A 22,185-nucleotide genomic window follows, 5' to 3' on the forward strand; every position below is an offset into this window, starting at 1 on the left:
TTGCACAGAGAATGAGGAGCCTGCATGCCTCTCTTCTCCATTTCCACTATTTAACCAAGCAGCAAGGAAACCATTCGCTGACACAGACAGTGGCTGGAACAACAAGACAACGCTCGAGTTTTGAAAAACAAGGACAGTAGTTTGACTGAGTGCTACTTCCAAACACCGAGTGAAGATGGATGGGAGAAAGAGAGGTAACACTCTTCTAAGCAGAGCTCAGTCTAGAGGTGAAGCATCCAGAGTTTCCTGCACTTTATTAAGCTTTTAATATTACCTTAACTCAGGCCTGTAAGGAATGTCTTTTACTAGTAAGTTGATTTTTTTTTTTAACTGATAAAGATAACAGACTGTCTGGATTATCAATGCGCCTTAATGACAGTACAGCAGCATGCTTACTCTCTTGTTATTAAGACGAACAGTGCCATATGTAAATTATCTGTGTGTGGGTAGCATGTGTGCAGAGACTCATCTATGGGTATCTGCACTGTAGGGCTCTCATACAAAATGACAATGGTTCTGAAAAATTACCCATGGGCCAAAAGTCTGTATCCCTTATCAACAGTTATCACTGCTTCACTACATGTAAATATGTAACTTTTTAAAAAGCGAAAGTGAATGATTTAATAAGTAATTACCAAATATTCAGTGCCAGCCCCATGCTGGGTTCCACACTGAGAATGTGATAATAAATGACAAAGCTGTCCTCTTTATGGATGTTACACCCTTGTTTGGGGAGAGAAGCCTGCACCGTGCTATTTAAAATGGTAAACAAAAGCATACATAGAATGGTCCATTTTAGGAAGTGCTAGGCTGGACCAGGAGAGTGCATGGGCGGTAAACAAGAAGGATGAAGGGTCATTCTCGGGTGGCACAGATGGGCAGAGAGAGCCTGAGTGACAGCTAAACGATACAGGGCATGTATCACAGGGCCAGATATGAAACCACCTCCTTTAGCTCTGTTGGAAAGGTGAGGAGGGAACAGCCACAGGAAGGCAGAGACACCAACAGGACAATCAGGATTTTTGAAGACCTTATGTAACTACTTTATCTTGTCTATCTATAGAATGATATCTATCTGTCAAACCTAGGATGTATATTCTTGTGATAAAGACAGACTGGTAATTGACATGACCATGATTTGATCAACTAACAATTAACTTGTATTAATTACTTAATTATCCTAAGCAGCCTGCAATAGAACTTTCAAAGTATTGGAAGTAAACCTTGAATTATAATTGAGTTGTATGGGTGTAATACTTCATATTAGAGTAGAAATATATGTAATGTGTGTGAAGAATAATCTTAAATATGAATTCTATTCCAACGTATCGATATTAAATTTATTTTGCATCAATATACATAATTCTACACGAGTGAATTAACTGAATATGGTATTTAAAGATATTTTTATTATTTTAAAGATCCTGGCAATACCCAGTCTATCTCAAAGAAGATGATGAGCATCAAAAGAATCCTTATGGAGATGGCTTCAAATGTGGCAAACCAGGCACTGGGCAAAATGTCTTTGTTTCTGCCACAGCCATAATTCTGCCTAAAAATGGGCAAGCTTGGATGCAGGCAGTCAATGGCCAAACTCTGCCAAGACAGGGTAAGCAAGTCCTCAATAGTTCCTGCCTCACAAATATGTCTGTCAGATGTAAGATATATTGGGACAGAAGGCTGAAGATGATGCTCTCTTATAGAGAGTTTTGAGTGACTGTTCAGGCAGCAAACTGTCTCTGTCATCTTTTCATTTTGGAAGCTGCTAACCTGCACTTCCTGTCTATGCAGAAAATGAATTTTATTCCTTCTCAAGTCTCTGATGGGGTTGAAGACCAGATAGTTTAGTTTTACAATTAAGCTTAGTTATTTGGGAGTTAAGATGTTTTTAGGTCTTGATAGATGTTTTAAGTAGATAGAGATGAGATATGATAAATATTGATTTACACTCAGGATTTTATATACACCAAGATAGGAAAGATGTTTTCTTCAAGGCTGCCAAATACAAATAGCCAAAACACTATGAATGTAACATTTATATAATTCTTGATTGTTTCATAGTTTTTCTTGCTGTAGGTAGTTTATTGTATATACATGTAATAATATAAATGTATATGTAAAAAAAGAAAAAGATTTGCCTGTGTGATCTGGCCCTGCCTGATAAGTACAACTGAATTTTTTCTTGTGAGGAGCTAAAATGGAAAGACATAAAAAGAATCAATAGACAGACAAATAGGAACAATGACAAAATTATGCCTGTTTATACAGAGCCAGGGCCCTAAGCTGGCTGCAGGGGCTCATACCTACAATGCCACCACTGAAGGGCAAAAATAGAAGGATCACAATAAGTCAAAGGCAAACCATCCAGAAATACACAAACAAGAAGACTGTCTCAAGAACAAGCAAAACAAAAACTGAGCCCTGTTTATGTCCCTCCAGAATTCAGCCCATGAAGGGAGAATACAATGTCACACAGGCACCTTGGACAACTCAATAATAAGACCATGTGGACTTGGGCTCACCATTTAGCTTCATTTCTCTTTACTTAAAAATAATTCTGCAATAGATTTAGTGGGAAATAGTGCTCATTTAAAGAATACTGAACTCCTCCCTTGGCTAATAAACTCTATGGGTTCATTACAGAGGTTCGGAGAGAATCCCAGGGCAGTAACTCCAGACACCACCCTAGTATGTGTCATGGAGATGAGGATGCTTTCTGTGGACACAGAAGCTAGCCGTAGCTCAATGAGAGAGGAGCTAACTCATGTTTCATTCTCGTGGGTCAAATCAGTTTTTCTTTATGTGTCTCAGTTATGTGCCTCTTCTATCTAATGGCTACAGATTCCATCTGCTATCAGCAACTTCATGAAGAACAGTTACAAAATAAAGTCAAGAATCAAAGTTATTCCATGGAGTTAAAACAGTGCTTATATATAGGAACAAAAATTATTAGCACAATGTCAATATGTTCCCAGCAGTTGTAAATAAAACATTTCACCTTTGGGTCATAACATTGCTCTGCCACTCTCCAGACTTTTTTTTCAAATGGAGGTTATTTATTTTTTTCTAAAACAGTCGTTAATCCATTCCCTGACCAGCAGTGGCTAACTAAATTGGCTTAACACAGTACTAATGAGGCTGTGATCACATATCCCTAGGGACAGGCCTGTTAGAGTCAGTCTAATCCAATTCAACAGAAAATAAAAGTGTCTACCATGACTTGGGCACAGCAATAAGAGATAAAATCAATAAGGCCTGTCCCTTTCCCTTTGGGACCTCATGATTTAACAAGACGATAGCGCACATGTAAGTGTCATGGGCATGCAGTGGCTGGGAAGACTGGCAGGGCAGGCAGCAGAGAGCCTGGGTGCCAGTACTTTGAGACAGGGAGGAGCTAGCAGAGAAGGGAGGGAGGACAGGAGTCTGTACAGAGGTACGTTCTATTTTACATAATGAAAACCTATCCTAGGAAAAGCATGAAATTTCCCAATTTCACTACTCAGAAATCTTTGTCTCCTCACAAGCTGGCTTCATTCTGCAAGTGGCAAGAGCCATGGATACAGGGGGCTGTGGAGAGTGACAGAGAGTCATGTTGCGTAAGCAAACATGGGGTTCTGAAACTTAAGCAGGGAACAGAAACTGGAGGCAGAGTGGTGTCTATGCTAGGCTGTGAGATCAGGGGTCCAGCTCTAGGCAGCACAGACTGGTGTCCAGGGGACCTCCCTCAGTTAAACACAATGCAGGAAGATGGGAAAGGGCTGCTGGAGCTGCTTAGCAGCCATGAGATCAGAGGCGTCTCCATCTGCCTTCACCTCTATTACCTATATCTTCTAAAATTTAGATTAGTAACAATATACACAAAGAACCTGCTCCACAGTGCACGGGAACAGGAATTCCTGGCTCAGGTGGCAGTCACAGTAGCATGTGTTTTCAGTGCCCACTCCCATCCAGTCCTAAGAGTGTTTATTGCTTGGGATACTGGGCTGACTGATGGTAGGTCTCCCTCTCTACCTGGCTGCTTTGTGAAACTCATATCCTGTGGGACCCAATGTTCCATCAAGGTAACTATGCACAAGAAAATGTAGTCACTATAGTCATCCTTGCTAGAAAGAACCAAGGTCAACAGAGGCTTGCCAGTCAGTATGACCCATCTTCAAGTCCTAAATAAGACATAACTTTGCCACAGCAATGCTTAACCTTTAAAGACTTTATTTGTAAGGGCTGAGGATGTACCTTAGTGGTGGAGCACCTGCTTTGCCTGAGGCCCAAGGTACTATCAGTCTCTGCTATATGTGAAAAAGAAGGAAGGAAGGAAGAAGGGAAGGAAGGAAGGAGAGAGGGAGGGAGGGAGAGAGGGAGGGAGGAGGGAGGGAGAAAGAAAGAAAGTAGCAGGCACATATAAGCTCAGCCCTTGAGATGCTGAGGCAGGAGATTAACTAAAAGTTCAAGGCCAACCTGGGCTCTATACTGGAATCCTGTCTCAAAAAAGACAAAACAGCAAAAATCAGGGTCTACCCTAGTGGCTGCATGTCAACTTGATTTACTCTGAAAGAACCTATTCACAGAGCCAGCATGGGTAGCTTACGTATATCCCAGCTTTTCAGAGGCTGAGGCAGGGGAATTGTGAGTTTGGGGTCATTTTGGGTCTGACATCAAAACCTAGTCTTAAAGCAAGAATCAAACAAAGACATTAAAAACAAACAAAGATCTAACAACAAGAGCACCCAGGTGACAAGGACATGGCTGTGATGGGGTACTTGCCTAACACATGTGGGAGCTCTAAATTCTGGCCCACCACAGAGGAAAGAGAGGAGGGGGCTGGAGCTTGGTATGGTGCAGTTGGTAGAGTGTTTTCTTAGAAGACATGAAGATCCAGGTCAAATTACCAGTACTAAGAAACATTCTCCTTCTAAAAGTGAAGATAATTGCACATCTGCCCATATGGTGAATTCTCCTCAGGATGGGAGCTAGACAGATAGTAGAGATCAGGATCTCTCCCCAACACAACACCTTCTTTCCCACACTGGCACTTGAGTTTCCATCAATCTCATTCATAATTCCTCAGTTTTAATGAATACACTTTGTCTTTTAGACAGTGGTCAGTGGTAACAGATTCTTTGGAAACCTTTGTCCCACAGACTTAATTCAAATAGGAAAGCTTTGTGTTAGGCTCCATTAACTTTGAATAATTTATTGATAACACTGGAATTAATATTTAGATTGCCTTAAAAAAATACAAAGGTTTCCAAAGAAACAATAATAACTCAAACAAAACCAGACAACAGATATTTTACCAACTTAATAAACTGAGCCATCTTCAAAGAAAAAGCAGACCCGAATTACATATAATTAGAGTGCCTGCTATAATTACATCCAGCTCATCTTGACCACATCAGTCATTTATCTGGATTATATAATAGTCATTAATATTGATTATATGAATTTAGAAAGAACTGAACTGATTTCTATTAAAAGTAGTGCTCAAATTATGAAGAAATGAAAAATATCCCTTTTCTGTTGTAAACATGAGCAGTGTGGTAAACCTACAGACTGGCTGCCTTCACACTTCCCTGCAACCAAGATTCAAGGTATCCTTATGGGGCAGAGTGCATCAGACTGTATGTGAACACATGGGTTTTCCAGTGACATAGAAAACAGATAGTGAGTATAATCAAGACATGCAGGTCATGTGCATCTGATGCCTGTAGTCACTGTGCAATGACACCGGTACAGATGACCTTCAATTCAATTCCACCCAACTCCACTTACAATGGAACCATGCCTCTGAATAGTGTCTTTTCACTCATGGGCTGTAGATACCCAGCTTGTGTGCCTAGGCATCTCTTTTCATGGTGTGACCCACTGATCCTTGAATAAAGACCCTTTCAGAGGATCTGTAAAATCAAAGTTCTTGTAAATCAACATAAAGACACAACAGGACCTTTCCATTGTGTTGCCAGATGGTGAATACAGCATGCAGGCAAGGACAGTGTGCCTTACACGGAAAAGGCCAGGGCCACCTAAGAACATCCCCTGTAAAGCAAGAATGGTTTTGGAATTTACTGAACATATCCTTTAAATCCACAGTGCCTCTCCAGTGCTGATTGGGATCTCAGAGTGTCAGTCATGAGGACAAAGGACATGCGTGCTTGACATCTCAGCCAACTGGTTGATTGTCTCTCCACTGAGAACCTATTTATCTGGATGACTGACAAACTGTGATTGATAAGATTATATTTTCTATGAGAAATTTTCATTAAAATATATCTTTAACTTCAAGGAAAACATTATGTTTTTGTTACCAATGAGAAAGCAAAGCTGTCTAGCGATAATTGAGAAATTCTGAAGCCCTGTCTACCACCATGAGTTTGACAGATTCTTAGTACTTGAAGATGCTTCTAAGGAGACATTGTAGTGTTATCGAGTGTGATTTCAGAGTGAAAACTGTTACTACAAACTGGAACTGGGGACAGAGACGGGGGGTGGCGCAGCACTATGTGAGAATGCACAGCCCTCTATTTGAGTCTTAGCACTGGAAACTAAATGTTTTTTTAGAGAAAACCATACAATCTTTACATGGAAACATGAGAGGAATGCTTAATAGGAACTAGCATAGTCTTATCAATAAGGTGGTATAAATAAATTGGCAAAAGTATGTGTATAAGTGTTTTGCCTGTGTGCACATGCACCAGAAGGAGGATTATATACACATGATAGAGAGCAACATAAGGAACTGTAGCAGAAGAGTGGGAGCGTGCCCTTAGGTCACAGACCTCGACTCTAAGAAATGAGACAAAAGAACAACAGACGAAGCCCATGGTTCAAAGGGTGATGTTGAGGAAATAAGAAGAATAAATGAAGAAATGATGACCAGATCTATGAAACTGAAGCTAAAAAGTTAAATAAATAAATAAATAAATAAATAAATAAATAAATAAATAAAGTGAAAGCCATCCTGTTGGAGGATCAGAAACACGACTTGTCAGATTAACAAATCAAAACAGAAAATATGAACACAGAGAATTTGAGCTGTGATGCCACTGTCAGTTTAAAAGATTCAGAATCAACCCAGATACTCACACCTTGCAGAATGGATGGTGGAAATGTAGTACAGGGCCTGGAAATATGCCTCAGTGGTTAAGAGCACTAGATGCTCTTGAAGAAGTGATAGGTTCAGTTCCCAGCACCCACAGGGTAACTCATCACCATCCACAATTTCAGTTCCAGAGGAACTGATACTCTTTTTCTGACTTCAGAACACAGCAGACATGAACGTTATACAAATACATACATGCAAGCCAAATGCTCATACATATAAAATAAACAAGTCTAATAATTTTAATATGGCATATATACAGAGTAGAATTTTATGCAGCCATGAAGAAGAAAGGAATTATGAAGTCCGCAAAAAAGTGGATATCATTGAATATGATTACATTAAACAAGATAACCCAAACTCAGAAGTAAAAATCTGAAGTGCTCTCTCTTTTTCTCTGTCTCTCTGTCTCTGTCTCTGTCTCTGTCTCTGTCTCTCTCTCTCTCTCTCCTCTCCCCTCTCCCAAGAGGGATGAGAAAAAGAGGTGACCAAGAAGAAGAATGACAATAGTATAAAACATGAAACATGAAAACAAAATCCCTGTGAGAGGAAGAGTACTACAGAGAGGTGTAGAAGAACCGATACAGATGAAGACAGGAAATAATGGATAATAATTGAAATTCCCATAGTAAAACCTGATGTGCTATATGTAATTTTTAAAAATAAAATTATTGCTTACAGAAATGATAACTAAATACATTTTAAACACTCAAGGTAAAAGTGTAGAAAGCACTATGGCACATTTTGTGTCAGTAATTTTGTTGGCTTCAATAAAAACTTAAAATCCTCTCAAAGACATCAACTATTAAAACATAACAGAAGGAGATGTGTATGTGAAGGAGATGTTGAGTCAGTAGGCTGAAGACTTCTCATAAGAAAAGTCCTCTCATGGTGGGTTCACCAGTGAATTTCTTCAGCATCTAAGGAAAACTCATTGCCAGCCATGTACAAGCACTTCTAGAATATTCTAGAGGAAAGATTTCCCAACTAATTTTTTAAGATAAACATTACGATAACAATGCAACCAGAGTCCTTATAGGATTATACTTCACAAAGCTGTAAGGTGAATGTAAAGTTTCAGAAAGTGAAATCTAAGAACATGAGGCAGGGTAACACCAGGGGCTGCACATAATCTATGCGCTTGCCTGGGATGCATGAAACCTTCTCTCCCTGCCTAACACTAGAAGAGCAAAGGATGCTTTAAAAGTTCAACACATCTTGGCCATATTAACTTTGTCACTGAATCTGAGATTGATACATTGAAGATGTATCAACACATTATATTAATAACTTAAGCATGTAAACTAAAACCATCTCTGTAGATGTAGAAAATTGTTTTCAAAAATCTTATATCCACTTATGTTAAGAAATTCCAAGCAAGTACAAAATAGATCACTACATACTCAACCTCATAAAGATTGCCATGAAAAACTTACAGCTGATATCACACTCTAAAATCAGAATTCCTTCCTCCTCAGCTTAGGAATAAAGAAGCCATAGATAGCATCCGTTTTCAACCAACCTTGTAATAAGGTTCCAGGCTGCCTGTTCAGACAAGGCAAAGAAATACACAATTGGAAAGCAAAAGTTAAGTCTTTCCTCCTTGAAGAATTGTCTCGCAATAAACTCATATGAAATCTCAAAATAAGGGGAGGAGGTCCCCCTTGGGCTTAGACCTAGGAGAGGGGAGTAGGGTGAAAGTGGGAGGGAAGGAGGAACAGGAGGATACAAGCAATGGGATAATAACTGAGTTGTAATCTGAATAAATGAATACAATTAAAATTAAAAAAAAAAAAGAAATCCCAAAATAAAATCAAAGCACTCTTGAGATGTTTCTTTCCAGCCATTTCCAAAGGGTTATTGTCTTGGTTGTTGTATGCTTGGAGAACACAGAAACCCAGAGAAACTAAGACAATAAAAGAGAAGTCTGTGATGTCTTCAGAGGCAGATTCAGTCAGCTTCCCACTACCTCGTGTTACCCAGTCAATATCACAACATAAAATAGTCCATCTTTGAAATTCCAACACGTTAAAAGTTCAATGTCTTTTTTAAAACACAAACACTGTTAACTATGGCTCCTCGTGTGTGTGTGTTTGTGTGTGTGTGTGTGTGTGTGTGTGTGTGTGTGTGTGTGCAAGCTACATACTCTCTTTGTCTAAGAGAGAAAAACCAGGGCCCAGTTACAATCTAATCCAGCAACAGCAAATCCAACAGCAAAAAGAGCCCAACGTAAAGCATCTGGGACTCAGTGTTAATCTTCTGGGATCCAGAGAGCTTGGATCAGTTTGCTGCTCTCCATCCCTGCCCTCCACAACAGACACAGCCTGTCTTGCAAGCTTAGGTTGACTTCACCATAAACTTGTCCTTGGGGTAGTCTCATGGTTCCATCCTCTCCCTTTTGCTGAACTCTCAATAGAAATGAAGGCTGCACCTTTATCAGTGGCCATTCTGGCCTCGAGTCAGTGAGGCATTGACCTTGCCAAGCCTCAGCTGTGCACCATGACACCTTCCTGCCTTTAAACCAGTACCATGTAGAATGTATCTGCCAAATTGCTGACTCATTACAGCCTCTTTGTGCTAACCCTGAAGAAATACTTCTGAGAAGATTTTTCCTCAACGATAGTGGCCTCTTATTATTCACAGGTATCTATCACCTTGGTGAAAAAAGGTTTCATCTCCACAGATTGTTAGTACAAAATATCATGTGAACATCTCTGACTTCACGGGCCTCAATCATCCTTGTCTCTAAGAACAGCCCTATATTCTGAGATTCCACTATAGCTCGTTAAGCTCTGGGCATTCAAAGCCCTTTCCAGGCCAAAGTCCAAAATCCTTTCACAGTATTCCGTGTGCTGGTTAGTTTTATGCCAATTTGACACAAGCTAGAGTACCTGAAAGAGAAGGAACCTCAGCTGTGAAAATGTCTCCGTAAGATCTGGCTGTAGGGTATTTTCTTACTTAGTGATTGATGGAGCAGGGCCCAACCCATTATAGGTTGAACCATACCTGGACTGGTGGTCCTAGGTTTGAAAAGAAAGTAGGCTGAGCAAGCCACGGGGAGCAAGCCAGTAGCTCCTGCCTACAGTTTTGTGCCCTGTTTGAGTTCGTGTCCTGACTTGATCCAGTGGTAGACTATGATCTGGAAGTGTAAGCCAAATAAGCCTTTTCCTCCCCAACTTGGCTTTTGCCATAGTTTCTCATTGCAGCAATAGAAACATTAACTAACAGAGTTCCCAAACAGTATGGTCAAGGCCAGCAAATCAAAATCCCACTTTTTCTGTACCAGTTTTCTTTCTGGTGCTGTGATAAAACACTGACAAAATTAGTGAGGGTGGGCGTCTGGGGTGGTGAGGAAAGGGTTATTTGGCTTATAGGGTACAGAACACCATCATGGAGGTAAGGTGGCGGGGCAGGCACGTGAGGCAGAAACTAAAGCAGAAACCAAGGAGGCAGTGCTACTTACTTGCTTGTCCCTCTTGGCTTGCTGAGCCTGCTTTCTTTTATAGCCTAGGACCACCAACCCTACTGAGCTAGACCCACTCCCATCATTCATTGATGGAGAAAATGCCCACAGGCATGTAGGCAAAACTGATGGAAGCAACTGTTTAATTGAGTTTCCTTCATCCCATTATGACTCTAACATGCCAAGTCAACAACAACAACCAACAACCAACCAACCAACCAACCAACCATCAAACCTTTAAGCTATTAGTCAGAGCCCGGAGTTTAAAATGTAGCCTTTGGTGCTCCCTCTGCTACAGCTGTGCTTTGTTTCTTTGGCTACAAAAGAACAGTGCTTGCCAATGCTGTGGGTCACTGTGGACTGGGTAGTTTAAATCCAATCCCACATGGTAAGGGTGAGAACTCAATACAGCTGTGGTCTTTAGAGGTAGGAACTGGGAGGTGGTTTAAGTAAAGTGAGTCATACGGCAGACCAGAGATGGGATATTAAAGCAACAGCCTGCCTCATGGCCAGATTCTGCAAGATGTGGTCCCTTGACCTTAGACTTCCCAGACTAGGATCTGAAGTAAAAACATGAAGAAGAAAGCTCATTTCCTCTACAACTCTGTGTAACTGGTGACATAAACTCTAATGATAGCAGCAAGAGAAGCATCCTGTTTCCTCATCCTCTTTAATGGTACTGTGGCTCGGCCAGGCTCACTGAACATCCATCCCCTTCCCTCTCCGTGGCTAGCACAGCTTTCCAGCCCATGTTAGTAGCCTTAATTCCATCTATCTCTCAAATAAATGGGCAGCTTTTAAGGAAGGAAATCTTTCTTGTGCCCTTCACTCTTGATTTGCTTCAGATTACTCTTCTTTACTAGCCCCCCACTTAAGGTGACAAACGTTAGATTTCTGAACTAAGAGACGAGAAGAAAATCCAAAGCCCTGGAGTGTTTGTCATCAAAGCTGCACCACGGTACAGGAACTGCTAAGGGGTCTCCAGGTCTTCCTAATCCTAAAATGATTGGTAGCATCTTGGTAGAAAATGGCACTGCAGGCCAGTAGAATTTGTCACCTTAAGAGTTTATTTGAGGCAATAATTATGCGTGTATAACAAAATTTTTGTGTTATTTACTTTTAAGCATTAGATTATCAAGTGACATGATTTTAAATATAAGAAAATCTAAAGACTACATTTTCACATTCTTTCAGATTCAAAATTTTAGCCTAGCTTAGTTGCTGAAGCCATTAGTGTCAGGGTACTTGGAAATTATCAACATAATATGATTAGAGTTCTGAAAATACTGCAGCTTCTAATTAATGACAAGTTATATCATTCCATCAACAGGATAAATGAGTTAAAAATGGCAGTTCAGGCATAAGTGTTAGAAAGTAACTCATTTTCTGTTCTGTTTCTTACCTGAAGTCAGAACCTGCTCTTCTGCCATTGTCTGGGATTCCCGGATCTGGACACATGTCAGAGACCAGAGCCACACCTCCCTGGGTCACTACAACAGAAAGAAACCTTGTCAGAAGGTTGTGCGGCCATTAGGAAAACACCCAGACAATTTATGCGAGACACACTCAGAGCTTCAGCGCTCCTGACTCAAAGTGAATTCTCTTATCCTGAAGACAGCTCAGCCACATTAAAGAGAAGCTTTGCTCTTAAAAATCAAAGACATCTTTGCCTGTGAAAAGATAGTGACACTCGTTGGTTTAGTTCTTTCCTCTATTGAAGAGGTGAAAATTTAATTAGAAGCTCATTTGTTCTTGATGACTGCCCTTGAGTTGGGTCAGTTTATAGGATTCGGGGAAAGGCCAGTGACTACAGAGAGGCAGCTTTGTCTACACCCCATGGATCACAGTGCAGGTGATAATCAGTAGGATCTATAAAATGTATAGTTCAATAAATGATATTCAATTTTAAATGCTGAATGTGCTCTACATTGAACTGAAACAGGAATGATCCCTTTGCACAGGTGTGCAGTTTCCCCTCTAAGGCTCCCAAGCCTCCTGTTGGGGTTCTAACACCACAGAAAAGTTTTTAATTACCATGTGTATCCTGGATAGAGTGGATGACACTTCATCATCCATCTCACCCTGTATAAACTGTTTCATCCAATCAAGGAAATCCCCTGCAGAAATGTGTTTAACAAAGAGCTTGTGATCCAGTTCAATTTAATGGGATACTGGGGTACACCCATGGGAATGCGTCTGAGAGAGATCCCTGGGTGATATAAGATCCCCTTTGTTCTGTGCTCTGGATATCACAGTGCCTGGGCTTTGGGTCATCAATCATTGTAGCACAGGGTAGAAACAAAAGCAATGCATGGACAAAGACCAACAGAACCCAGCACAAATGATGGATCCCTCAGTAGAAACATGTGAGAAACACATGCAGAAACAGCCATGGGGTGAGAACTCTGTTTGCTGCAGATCTACCCCCAAGGAAAAGACAACATTTAAGGCACTTTCAGAAAAAACGAAGGCAAATGAGTTCATTATAAATGGAATTGACCCTGACATTATTCCTGAGGGGAGCTATTGAAATTGAAATAAAACGACCTTAGATATAACTTCAAGCTACTGAAAATTAGCTTGCCCATAAGAGTACACACTCAAAAAAAAAAAAAAAAAAAAAAAAAAACCAGTACACACTCACACACACATGCACACACACACATAAAAGCTGTGTATATATATACTTATATATATATGAAAAATAATATCACCATTTTGATTTGCAACTTTGCTTCTTTGCTTTCTGTACTATTTGAAAGATAGATACATTAAATAATTTTAAATTTATGTTGATGGATATTATTATATAAAGATACAATTTGCAAAATCAATAGCCCGAAGTTAGAAATGATCAAAATTTTTGTATATAAGTAATACTAAATTGGTATTGATTTCAGATGGTTTCATAATTTGGGGGTATTATGTGTAATTCTTAGGTAACTACAAAGGAAAGAGCTAAAATAGCAATATAAGGAGAAAGGAACCTAAGTTTGTCAGCATAAAACAACAAAACTAAACAGAAATGAAGATAGAATAGCCTGCTTCCATTTCCTTGCCAACAAGGGGAAATGATGAAATTGAGGGCACCAGAGTTCATGCCAGAGGCAGTCCCTGTTCTTCCCACATCCATGGAACACGAGCTGTCCATTGGCTGGATCTGAAGAGGGGGTCTGGCTTTACTGCTTGCAATATCCTTGGTTGGTGCAACAGTTTATTCAGCACCCCTCTCCCAGGTCCAAATCCACTGTCCTTGATTGTTTCCTTGTGGGTCTCCTGAACCCTCTGGGTCCTTTCATCCTGCCCTCCCTTCTCCCATACCACTCTTACATGGTGGAGGAGGAAGGCCCCTTCTGTCAGAGGCCATGGCAAAGAGAATGGGGTAATAGAGGGAGGGAGGGTGGGAACAGGAAGACACAAGTGACGGGATAATAATCGGGATGTAATCTGAATAAAGTATGATTAAAAAATAAAAATAGAAAAGAAATGAAGGAAAGAAAAAAAGAACAGAAATCAGGTGGGACAGCTGTCTTCCTTGAGGTGGTCAATTTCTATCCAGGTGGATGCCACATCCATGTAGAAGCTGAGTGAAGGCCACCCAGGCGAGGGACTGAAGTCCTTCAAGGGACAACTGTATTTGGATGTGAGTGATGGAAAGTGAAGTTTTGGTCAAATCCCAGTACAACTGGTAGACTTGGGAACAGTGTCCATGTGAGGCTTCATCCACACAGGCAAATCTATGGGGGCAGTCAGGAAGGGAGCCATCAAGCACAGAAAAAGTAGCCTCAAAGAAAGCCACATCTGCGATTCTCCACACAGTCCACCTGGAGAGCTGTAGAAAACACTTTCTTCTCTTGCCTAAGCAAGAACCCACAGTGCTGTGCCACAGCGCTTTGCTGAACTCTGAGGGCATAAGATGCAGACAAGGAGAATAGGATTGCGTGTGGCAGAGCGTAACACATATGGGGAGAGACGGGAGGTAAACCATAGGCAACTGAAGCAGACGCCAATGTTTGCTATTGTGATAAAATGACAATATGTAGGACATAATCAGGGTATGGCCAAGCCAACAGCAAGCCCTACACCCCTGCTCTCCATGCTGCAAAGATTATAAGGAGATGTGGGGATCACCCTACTTCAATCAGGGCCCCCAGGGCCTCAGAGAATTAGTGTCCAAAGTAAGGACTTAACCACGTAAATACCATCTAACTCCAATTTTGTTAGGCTGTATCTTCCCAAGCCTCATAGGACACACACCATAGATGTCAATAAATATGGAAAACTCCAGTCAAAACAGTTAAGACACAAAACTGAAAATGCCGTGTAGAAGAATTCATACACATTTTTATTAAATTCATACACATTTTATAAAACTGAAGCCAAGCTTGCAAAATGATGATCAGTTATAAATGAGAGCATTTGCACAAACTCTGACTAGATTTGGGGTTTAAAATGAAGAGATTATGACAATATAGATATTTATTTGTTGAGTCAGTGTTTGTGGAGGTGTATGTGTGCGCAGAGGTGCATGGGCACCTATGGGTGCATTTGTGTGGACATTGGAGGACAACTTCTGGTACAATCCTTCATGACTCCAGTTACTGCTATTTTCACTCTGACAGTGCCTCTCGCTAGCATGGGATTTGCCAAGTAGGCTTTCTAAATGGCCAGAGAGCTTCAGAAATCTGCATTTACCCCCACTGAGACTACAAGCAAACACTACCATGTCTAACTATGTTTTTAATGTGTGTTCTCAAGGATTTAAATGTTAAAGTACGTAGGTACCCCTCTATGTAAGGCAAGTACTCCACTGATGGAGCCATGTCTCTAGCCTGCTGCACATATTTTAGATGACTTTCCTGTAGCTTGTTGATGCAGAGTATGTCATTAGCTGGGTCCAAAGAACTGTGAAGTGTCCAGTGGGGCTTGAAGCACTTCTACATCAAGCGTCCTGCTTTTGTGAATGGCAGTTAAAATCAACATTGAGTTTGTCTGTAACAAACCACAAAGTTGGAGCAGGGGCCCAAGGAAGGAGCTACCTGGGATGCCACTATTTAGCTACCTGCTTCCATGACAAGGGAGGATAGAGATGAGCTTATAAAGATGAGGCTTATGCTAATGAAATAATAAATAATTAAAATAATAATTATGACAGTGGCAATGCAAAAAGTTAACAAGTAATACTGTAAGAATCTCCAGGTGCCGTCTGCATATGGCTTGGCCTCTACTCCATAGGATGACTCCATAAGACTTTCAAATCGCAACCCTCTTGACAGACGCAAACTAATAGAATCTTGATATCACTGACCCTCATTCTAGTTTCCTTGTTGTTGACATGATACAGGACTCTGACCAAAAGTGTCTGCAGAAGGGAAGAGTTTATTTGGCTTAAACTTCCAGGTGGCAGTTCATGACTGAGGGAAGTTGAGGCAGGAACTCAAGGCAGGAATCTGGAGGCAGGGCTTCTTGCTATACCATGCAGTGTAAACACAATCAGGAGGAGTTCATTAAGCCAAGGAACATAGGAGAGCCAATGGTGGATGCTCCGTGCTGGCTTACTTGCTCAATCATGTTTTGCTAGTTTTTTTATACAACCCAACAAAATGGTGTCTATCACAGTGGGCTTGTCCCTTCTTTGTCACTTATCAATAAAGACACCCCCCCCACTCACCCACAGGTCAATACTCTCTAGGCAATTCCTTGATTGAGTAACTCTAGGCTGTGTAGACCCTACAGTCAAAGCTAACCAGGATAAACCTGAGCCTAAGTTCCAGACTGAGCACACTGGAGTGATATAGAGGGATTTAACTGTTAAAGCAGTTTGCAAACTAAAATGAAGCTATTCATGAAAAATTACCTTTCTTCAATAATCACATTTCTCTTATATAAATTATAATAATCATAAAATGACACAGAGTTTTTAAAAAAAGAGAGAGTAGAATGGTGTGGTCATCTCATTTCCAACCAAAGAGTTTCCTGGGATTCCTTTCAGCTCTGTGCACAATTTCCCTTCATTTAAAACATCAGATTCAAAGGAGATATGCACAGGGCACAATCTTCTTGTACATGAGCAGTGTTTGGTGGAAACCAAGGGCTGAGCCTTCCTGCAGAGCTTCCTTCCAAGTCGAAATTTCATTTATCATTGGTACAAATAATCCAGGATGGAAGTATTCTCATAAGTGTTTGGTCATGGTGAACTTTGTGGTTTATTATTATTCCTTGTTTTTAACCACTGACCCTCTTTTCTTTAGTGGCTTTCAGATGTATTTCTGCTGCATCAACTCTGGGACAAACTAACCATTTAAAACCTTTGGGGAGGTGACACAATCAAGAGTGTCACATAAAACATATTCTGGTTCAGATTTCCTAGCAGTTATGTCCCTACTCCATCCCTGCCCTTTTGATGAGTGATAGTCTGTCCCCTGATGTGTGTCAGGGGAGCATCACAGATCACAGACTTCTCAGTTTGAAATAAATAAACATAGGCATTTTTTCCTTAGGCAACAGGAGGCCTTGTCTTTCCTCAACCAACAGGAAATACACTAATGAATAACGAATGCCTTGTCCTTCCTTAGGACTTTGAGGAATTCCATCTCAACAGAGGGATCTTCAGGTGGCTTTCTCTTGATTCAACCCTGGGATCAGTTTGGTAACACTACAATTGTGACACAGTGATGTTTCTTAGAGTTTGTAAGGGATGAGAGCACAGGACCACAGGAGGCACCATGCTCTCCTTTGTTTCCGAGGAACATTTGCCATCTGTAGCAGGGCTTAGTTTTTATCTACTGGTACTCAACAAATGCTTACTACCTCCTCAGAAATGAGTACACGAAAAACTATGGTTTGATGAAGAATATGGATTAGTGCTGGTCAGATCGAAGGGGTAGTTTACACAGAAATAAATGATCTCAAACACACCACTTTTCTGGTATCATTAAGTATTTCTTATTGACAGATCTCCAGTCAGACCTATAGAACTTGATGTCATGTGAGAGTCAAGAGCTGAGTCTTCCAAACACCTAAATTATCTAACCAAATATGTTAATGCAGTATTTATTAAACACATATGCTAATAAATGTCTTTATGCTGATTTTATATCTGAAAACTTTTCATGTTTTCTCATATCAAATTCAGCAGCTATTTGCTTCAAATAATGTGTCAGTTTATGGTGGTTTATGAATTTAAAATATGTTTTATATTTTAATATTATTCCCTAACTGCATTATTGAGAGGCACAAAAGAAAATGATTGAGTCCTAATGACATAACAAAGAGAGACTGCTTGGCCCACACTCAGAACTCTTGCTCTTTCTCACATAATTGCCCCTGGTTCTGTTTAGCTGTAAGAGTCAGAGGCAAGCCGGGTACTTGATAAATGCCATCATAGTAATAGTTAACCTTCCTGCTGACAAATCACTCTGGCAGGAATTTCCCAAAGAGACATATTTCCCTTATGTATCTTCAAATTAAACCACAATGTTTCTTTAGTTGTTCAAAGAAAACGAGAAAATAAGCACGATCAAATATAAAATCCCCATAAGCTTAACGCAATTAACACCAGGGAAACATTTCACAGGAGCCTTGAGAGTGACCTGCCAACAGCCTCTCCAGGCCATTGCCACCCTCTGAAGAATGTATTTCAGGACCTGGAGACAGCCTGCACCCTGCACTGACCTTTGTGAGCAGGTCACACCCACAAGGAGAGTACAGGCGATGGACACAGCCAAGGGGCATAGCCTGCTCTTTCCCTCCAGTCTCTTTGGACACTTACAACTCAGATTTCAGGATTCAGAAAGCTTCGCTTAACTTGTGCAAAGAGACCCTATGGGTTGATCCCTAGGCAGAAATAGAGGAAAAAGGCTTGAACTCAATGTATGATTGATTTGGGAATCTATATGTGTATTTGTGTCCATGTGTGCACATATACATGCATACATATTTGATTTTGTGTATGTTATCTAAAGATAAATATGTAACTTTCTAATAGATACCATGGAACTTTAATGCATATGTGACAAATGCTTCAAGCACACATGTAAATATATAATAATTTAATATATATAATTTAGGTAAATATATATTTAATCCACCAATTATAAACTCTGTGAATTAAAAAGTTATATGTTTAATACATCATATCAAATATATTGTGATTAAATCTGAAACCTTCCATTTGTCATTTTTTTTAATTATTATTAGGATTTTAGAATTTATTTTATGTATATAAGTCTTGGGCCTGCATGTATGTAAGTATACCATGTATGCCTAGTGCCATTGCAAACCAGAAGATGGTACCAGATTCCCTGGATATGGAGTTACCCAAGGCTCTGACCTACTGTATAGGTGCTGGGAACTAAATTTCAGAACTCTGCAAGAGTACCTAGTGATCTTACCCACTGAGCAGTTCTCCTACCCCAGGGCCAGCTCTCCAGGCTACTTCTGTGCTTTTGCTCTCAGGGCTGACTCACCTACATCTCCTTGTCCAAAGACAGGCCTACTGCCTTGTCCATGTGAGGTGCAGAGGCTACTATCCCAAGTGCTGCAGCTGGTGAGGGGCAGGGAGAGCTCTCCTACTCTCAAGATCCTGGAGTCAGCTCACCCAAGTATCTCAGGTGGCAAGGGTTGAGGGGGCAGAGGTCATCGCCTCCCAGTCCAGGCCACCTCATGTCAGAGGAGTGACAGGGGACAAAGACGGCATGGTGTGACACTTGGGAGATGCAGTAATTATCACACACAAACACAATATTATAATGTATGCACAATATTGTAGTCACCAATTATAAGCGATTAATTTCTATTTCCTTACAGAGGTATAGCATACCACTTCTAGTTCTGAAATCATAGAGATTCAAGTTCACCAAGAAGAAACTTAAAAATATGTAGGTTATTGAAGATCACCTAAGATCACCTAAGGTCACTGAAGCTCACATATGGTCCCGCTGTGTCGCTGTGTCATTTATTCACTTAGCTCTAAATAAATACAATAGATTGCCTTTGCTGTTTTCCTAATCAGCAAATTCTATACTGGTAAATGCAGGAAAACAATTTAATACTCTCATCTGCCTGTTCCAAAAATATGTAAAGTTTTCTGTAAAAACCACAAGGTATTAACATTAAATGCAGTGGTGAGACCTTTGCACATGACCCAAGAATGACCAGCACATTCATATGCGCCCAATCCACACAAACTTCAGTTTCTGAATAATTTTTTCCTGCTTAATAAATGGGGAAAGAGAAATGACTCAACACATTCTGCTCAGTTAATTAAGGGTGTGGGGGTTAGATTTCAAAGCCCATGGTTTTTTTGTTTTGTTTTGTTTTGTTTTTTGTTTTTTTACATTAACCTATTTTCCCTCCAAAGAGATCTTCCAAGGAAAAGCATCTGTTTAGTGACGACACCAAAATGGCAATAAGCAGCCCCTCCCACCCTTCACTCCTCACTGGAAAGATGCTCAGTAGACCACAGATCCCCAGAGTCAAAGATTCTGTCCGTATGGTAAAAAAAAAAAAAAAATCTATGGTGAAATGAAATATATAATACTATGACTTTTTAATAAAACAGGGGTAGTCGAAGCCTGAAAGTACATGGGATTGCTCTCTGGGTACAAGATGAGTCACATTTGGGGGTCACCATGACTTTGTTTGTAGCTATAGTACCCCAGAGAGACACAGGGAACCCTAATGCCCTCCTCTTCCTACCTGCAATTTCTGTAGGCGATATGCCTGTGGAGATTGCAAGATCCCCCATCAATGTTCCACCTTCTGATGCTCTACACAAACTGTCTCTGTAAGCATCTGTCCCTTCTCTCCTGGGGACAGTAGGGACTGAGTAATCACAGGGGATTTTCACATAACTTCGCGCTTCCATCTGCAATACCTGACCTTGCGGGCATTTCATCCAAGGATGTTATCATGCTCTGTCTACTCTACAGAAGATAAGGAGATGGAAAATACCATCCAAGCAATACGGAAAGACTTTCAGGAAATACAATCTTTCTATGAAAGCAACATGAGCTTCTTATTTAAAATGAGGAAATGACTCGTATAGCATCAGCACGGGCTGAGAGAACAGTGCTTAGGATTTTCATTCCAAAAAGCACAGAGTTTAGTGTCTCATAACTCAAACCTGGGTAGCTGCACAGGAAAGCATGGCTTTTACACCTCTAAGAAAAGAGGTATGAAATTTCATTTTACAGTGTTTGTTTTTATTTCCTACAGTCATTATGTTTAAACACTAAAAATGGATAATAGCACTTTTGACAGACCATGCATCTTTATTGCCGGGACTTTTATATGTTAGGCTAATCAGAATCAACACGAGATTAGCATTTGTGAAAAGAAATAGCAAGCTGATTGAGGCCAGTCTTTCTTCTTGGCTCACCATGCACGCAGCCAGCAGTGAACTGCGAACCCGTGCAGGCTGTTCAAGAACTGAATCAGAGTTGAATCAGACCTGATGGAGAAAACTACAAAGTTCTCCAAGAGACAGTTGTTGCTGCTAGGTATCGCTGTATTGGGCAGAATGAGCCTGAGGTAAGGCCGGGGTGGCAGTGCAAGGTGGTAGTGTGGTACGAATGGACCATTCCTGTCACTGAACATGGGAAGCTAGATTCCTGTCAGCCCCAGCGAGGTTGGTGAGGTTTTCACAGTTTACCGCATTACTGGGGCCTCAGCAGAAATGTGGCATTTAATGCAGAAGACCAGAAGATCAGAGGTTGTTTGTTTAATCCCCCGGAAACACGAGCCCAGGGCAGCAGGTGTTCTCTAGCTGATTCCCTTTGAACCCACAGAAACTGGGCAGTCGCTGGCACACACACCGGGGCGACTACATGCCAGACCTGAGAAGGACTTCAACCAAACTTGAGGCCAAGATGAAGGAGGAGCATGCGAAGCCAGGACTACAGTGGTGAAGCCGCTGGGAAGGGGCAGGCAGCTAGGAGGTATGCATTGTAGGAGGGGCCAAGTAAGAGGCTTTTTCTTCCAGATTAAAAAGAGCTGTAAAGACCTTGAGCTGGCGTAAAGATGTCAAGCAGACAGGAGAGTCAGAATCATTCATTGGGTAGCCACATGAGGAGCTTGTGGTGACATCACCAAGCCCACTTCTGGTCAAAAGACAGAAGACCAGAGCCCAGGTCCGAAGAGGAGATTTACCTCTTCACACAACTGATTATACCATGTATCCCCATGGTTTATGTTGAGGTGGGTCGAGATTTTACTTAAATCTAATTCAAGTTCATTAGTGAACCTGAAATATCAATCTACCTTTAAAACTTGAAGTATATAAAAAAAATCTCTCCTCCGAAGGTAAAAGGTAAGCTATGCTTCTGTGTGGTAGACTATATGAGTTGCTTGCTCCATTGCTGTGGCAAACTACCTGACACACGCAGGTTCAGAAAGAAAGAAGGTTTATTCTGGCTGACAGATGCAGGGGATACAAACTACGATGGCGGGGAGGGGGTGGCGGAAGAAGCAGAAAGCACCGGTCACATCACATCTGTAGTAAGGAGCGAAAGATGGACAACACACTCAGCTTACCTTCCCTGGTGTTTTCTCAGTCAGGATCTCACGCACAGAATGCTGCTGCCAGTATTTATTGTAGGCCTTCCTTCCTCAATTAGCCTAATCT

The 22,185-nt window shown here is 40.9% G+C and overlaps 1 protein-coding gene across 1 annotated transcript in view; it reads right to left on the bottom strand.

The window, feature by feature from the left end:
- Csmd1 (CUB and Sushi multiple domains 1) overlaps positions 1–22,185 on the bottom strand; it is a 1,555,368-nt gene that overhangs the window by 442,651 nt on the left and 1,090,532 nt on the right. Inside the window, exon 8 of the mRNA XM_051170014.1 lies at positions 11,962–12,049. Within this exon, the coding sequence (XP_051025971.1) occupies positions 11,962–12,049 (88 nt within the window). The remainder of the gene's footprint in view (positions 1–11,961; positions 12,050–22,185) is intronic.

The sequence above is a fragment of the Acomys russatus genome, chromosome 27 (assembly GCF_903995435.1).
Source record: "Acomys russatus chromosome 27, mAcoRus1.1, whole genome shotgun sequence".
Taxonomy (NCBI): Eukaryota; Metazoa; Chordata; class Mammalia; order Rodentia; family Muridae; genus Acomys; species Acomys russatus.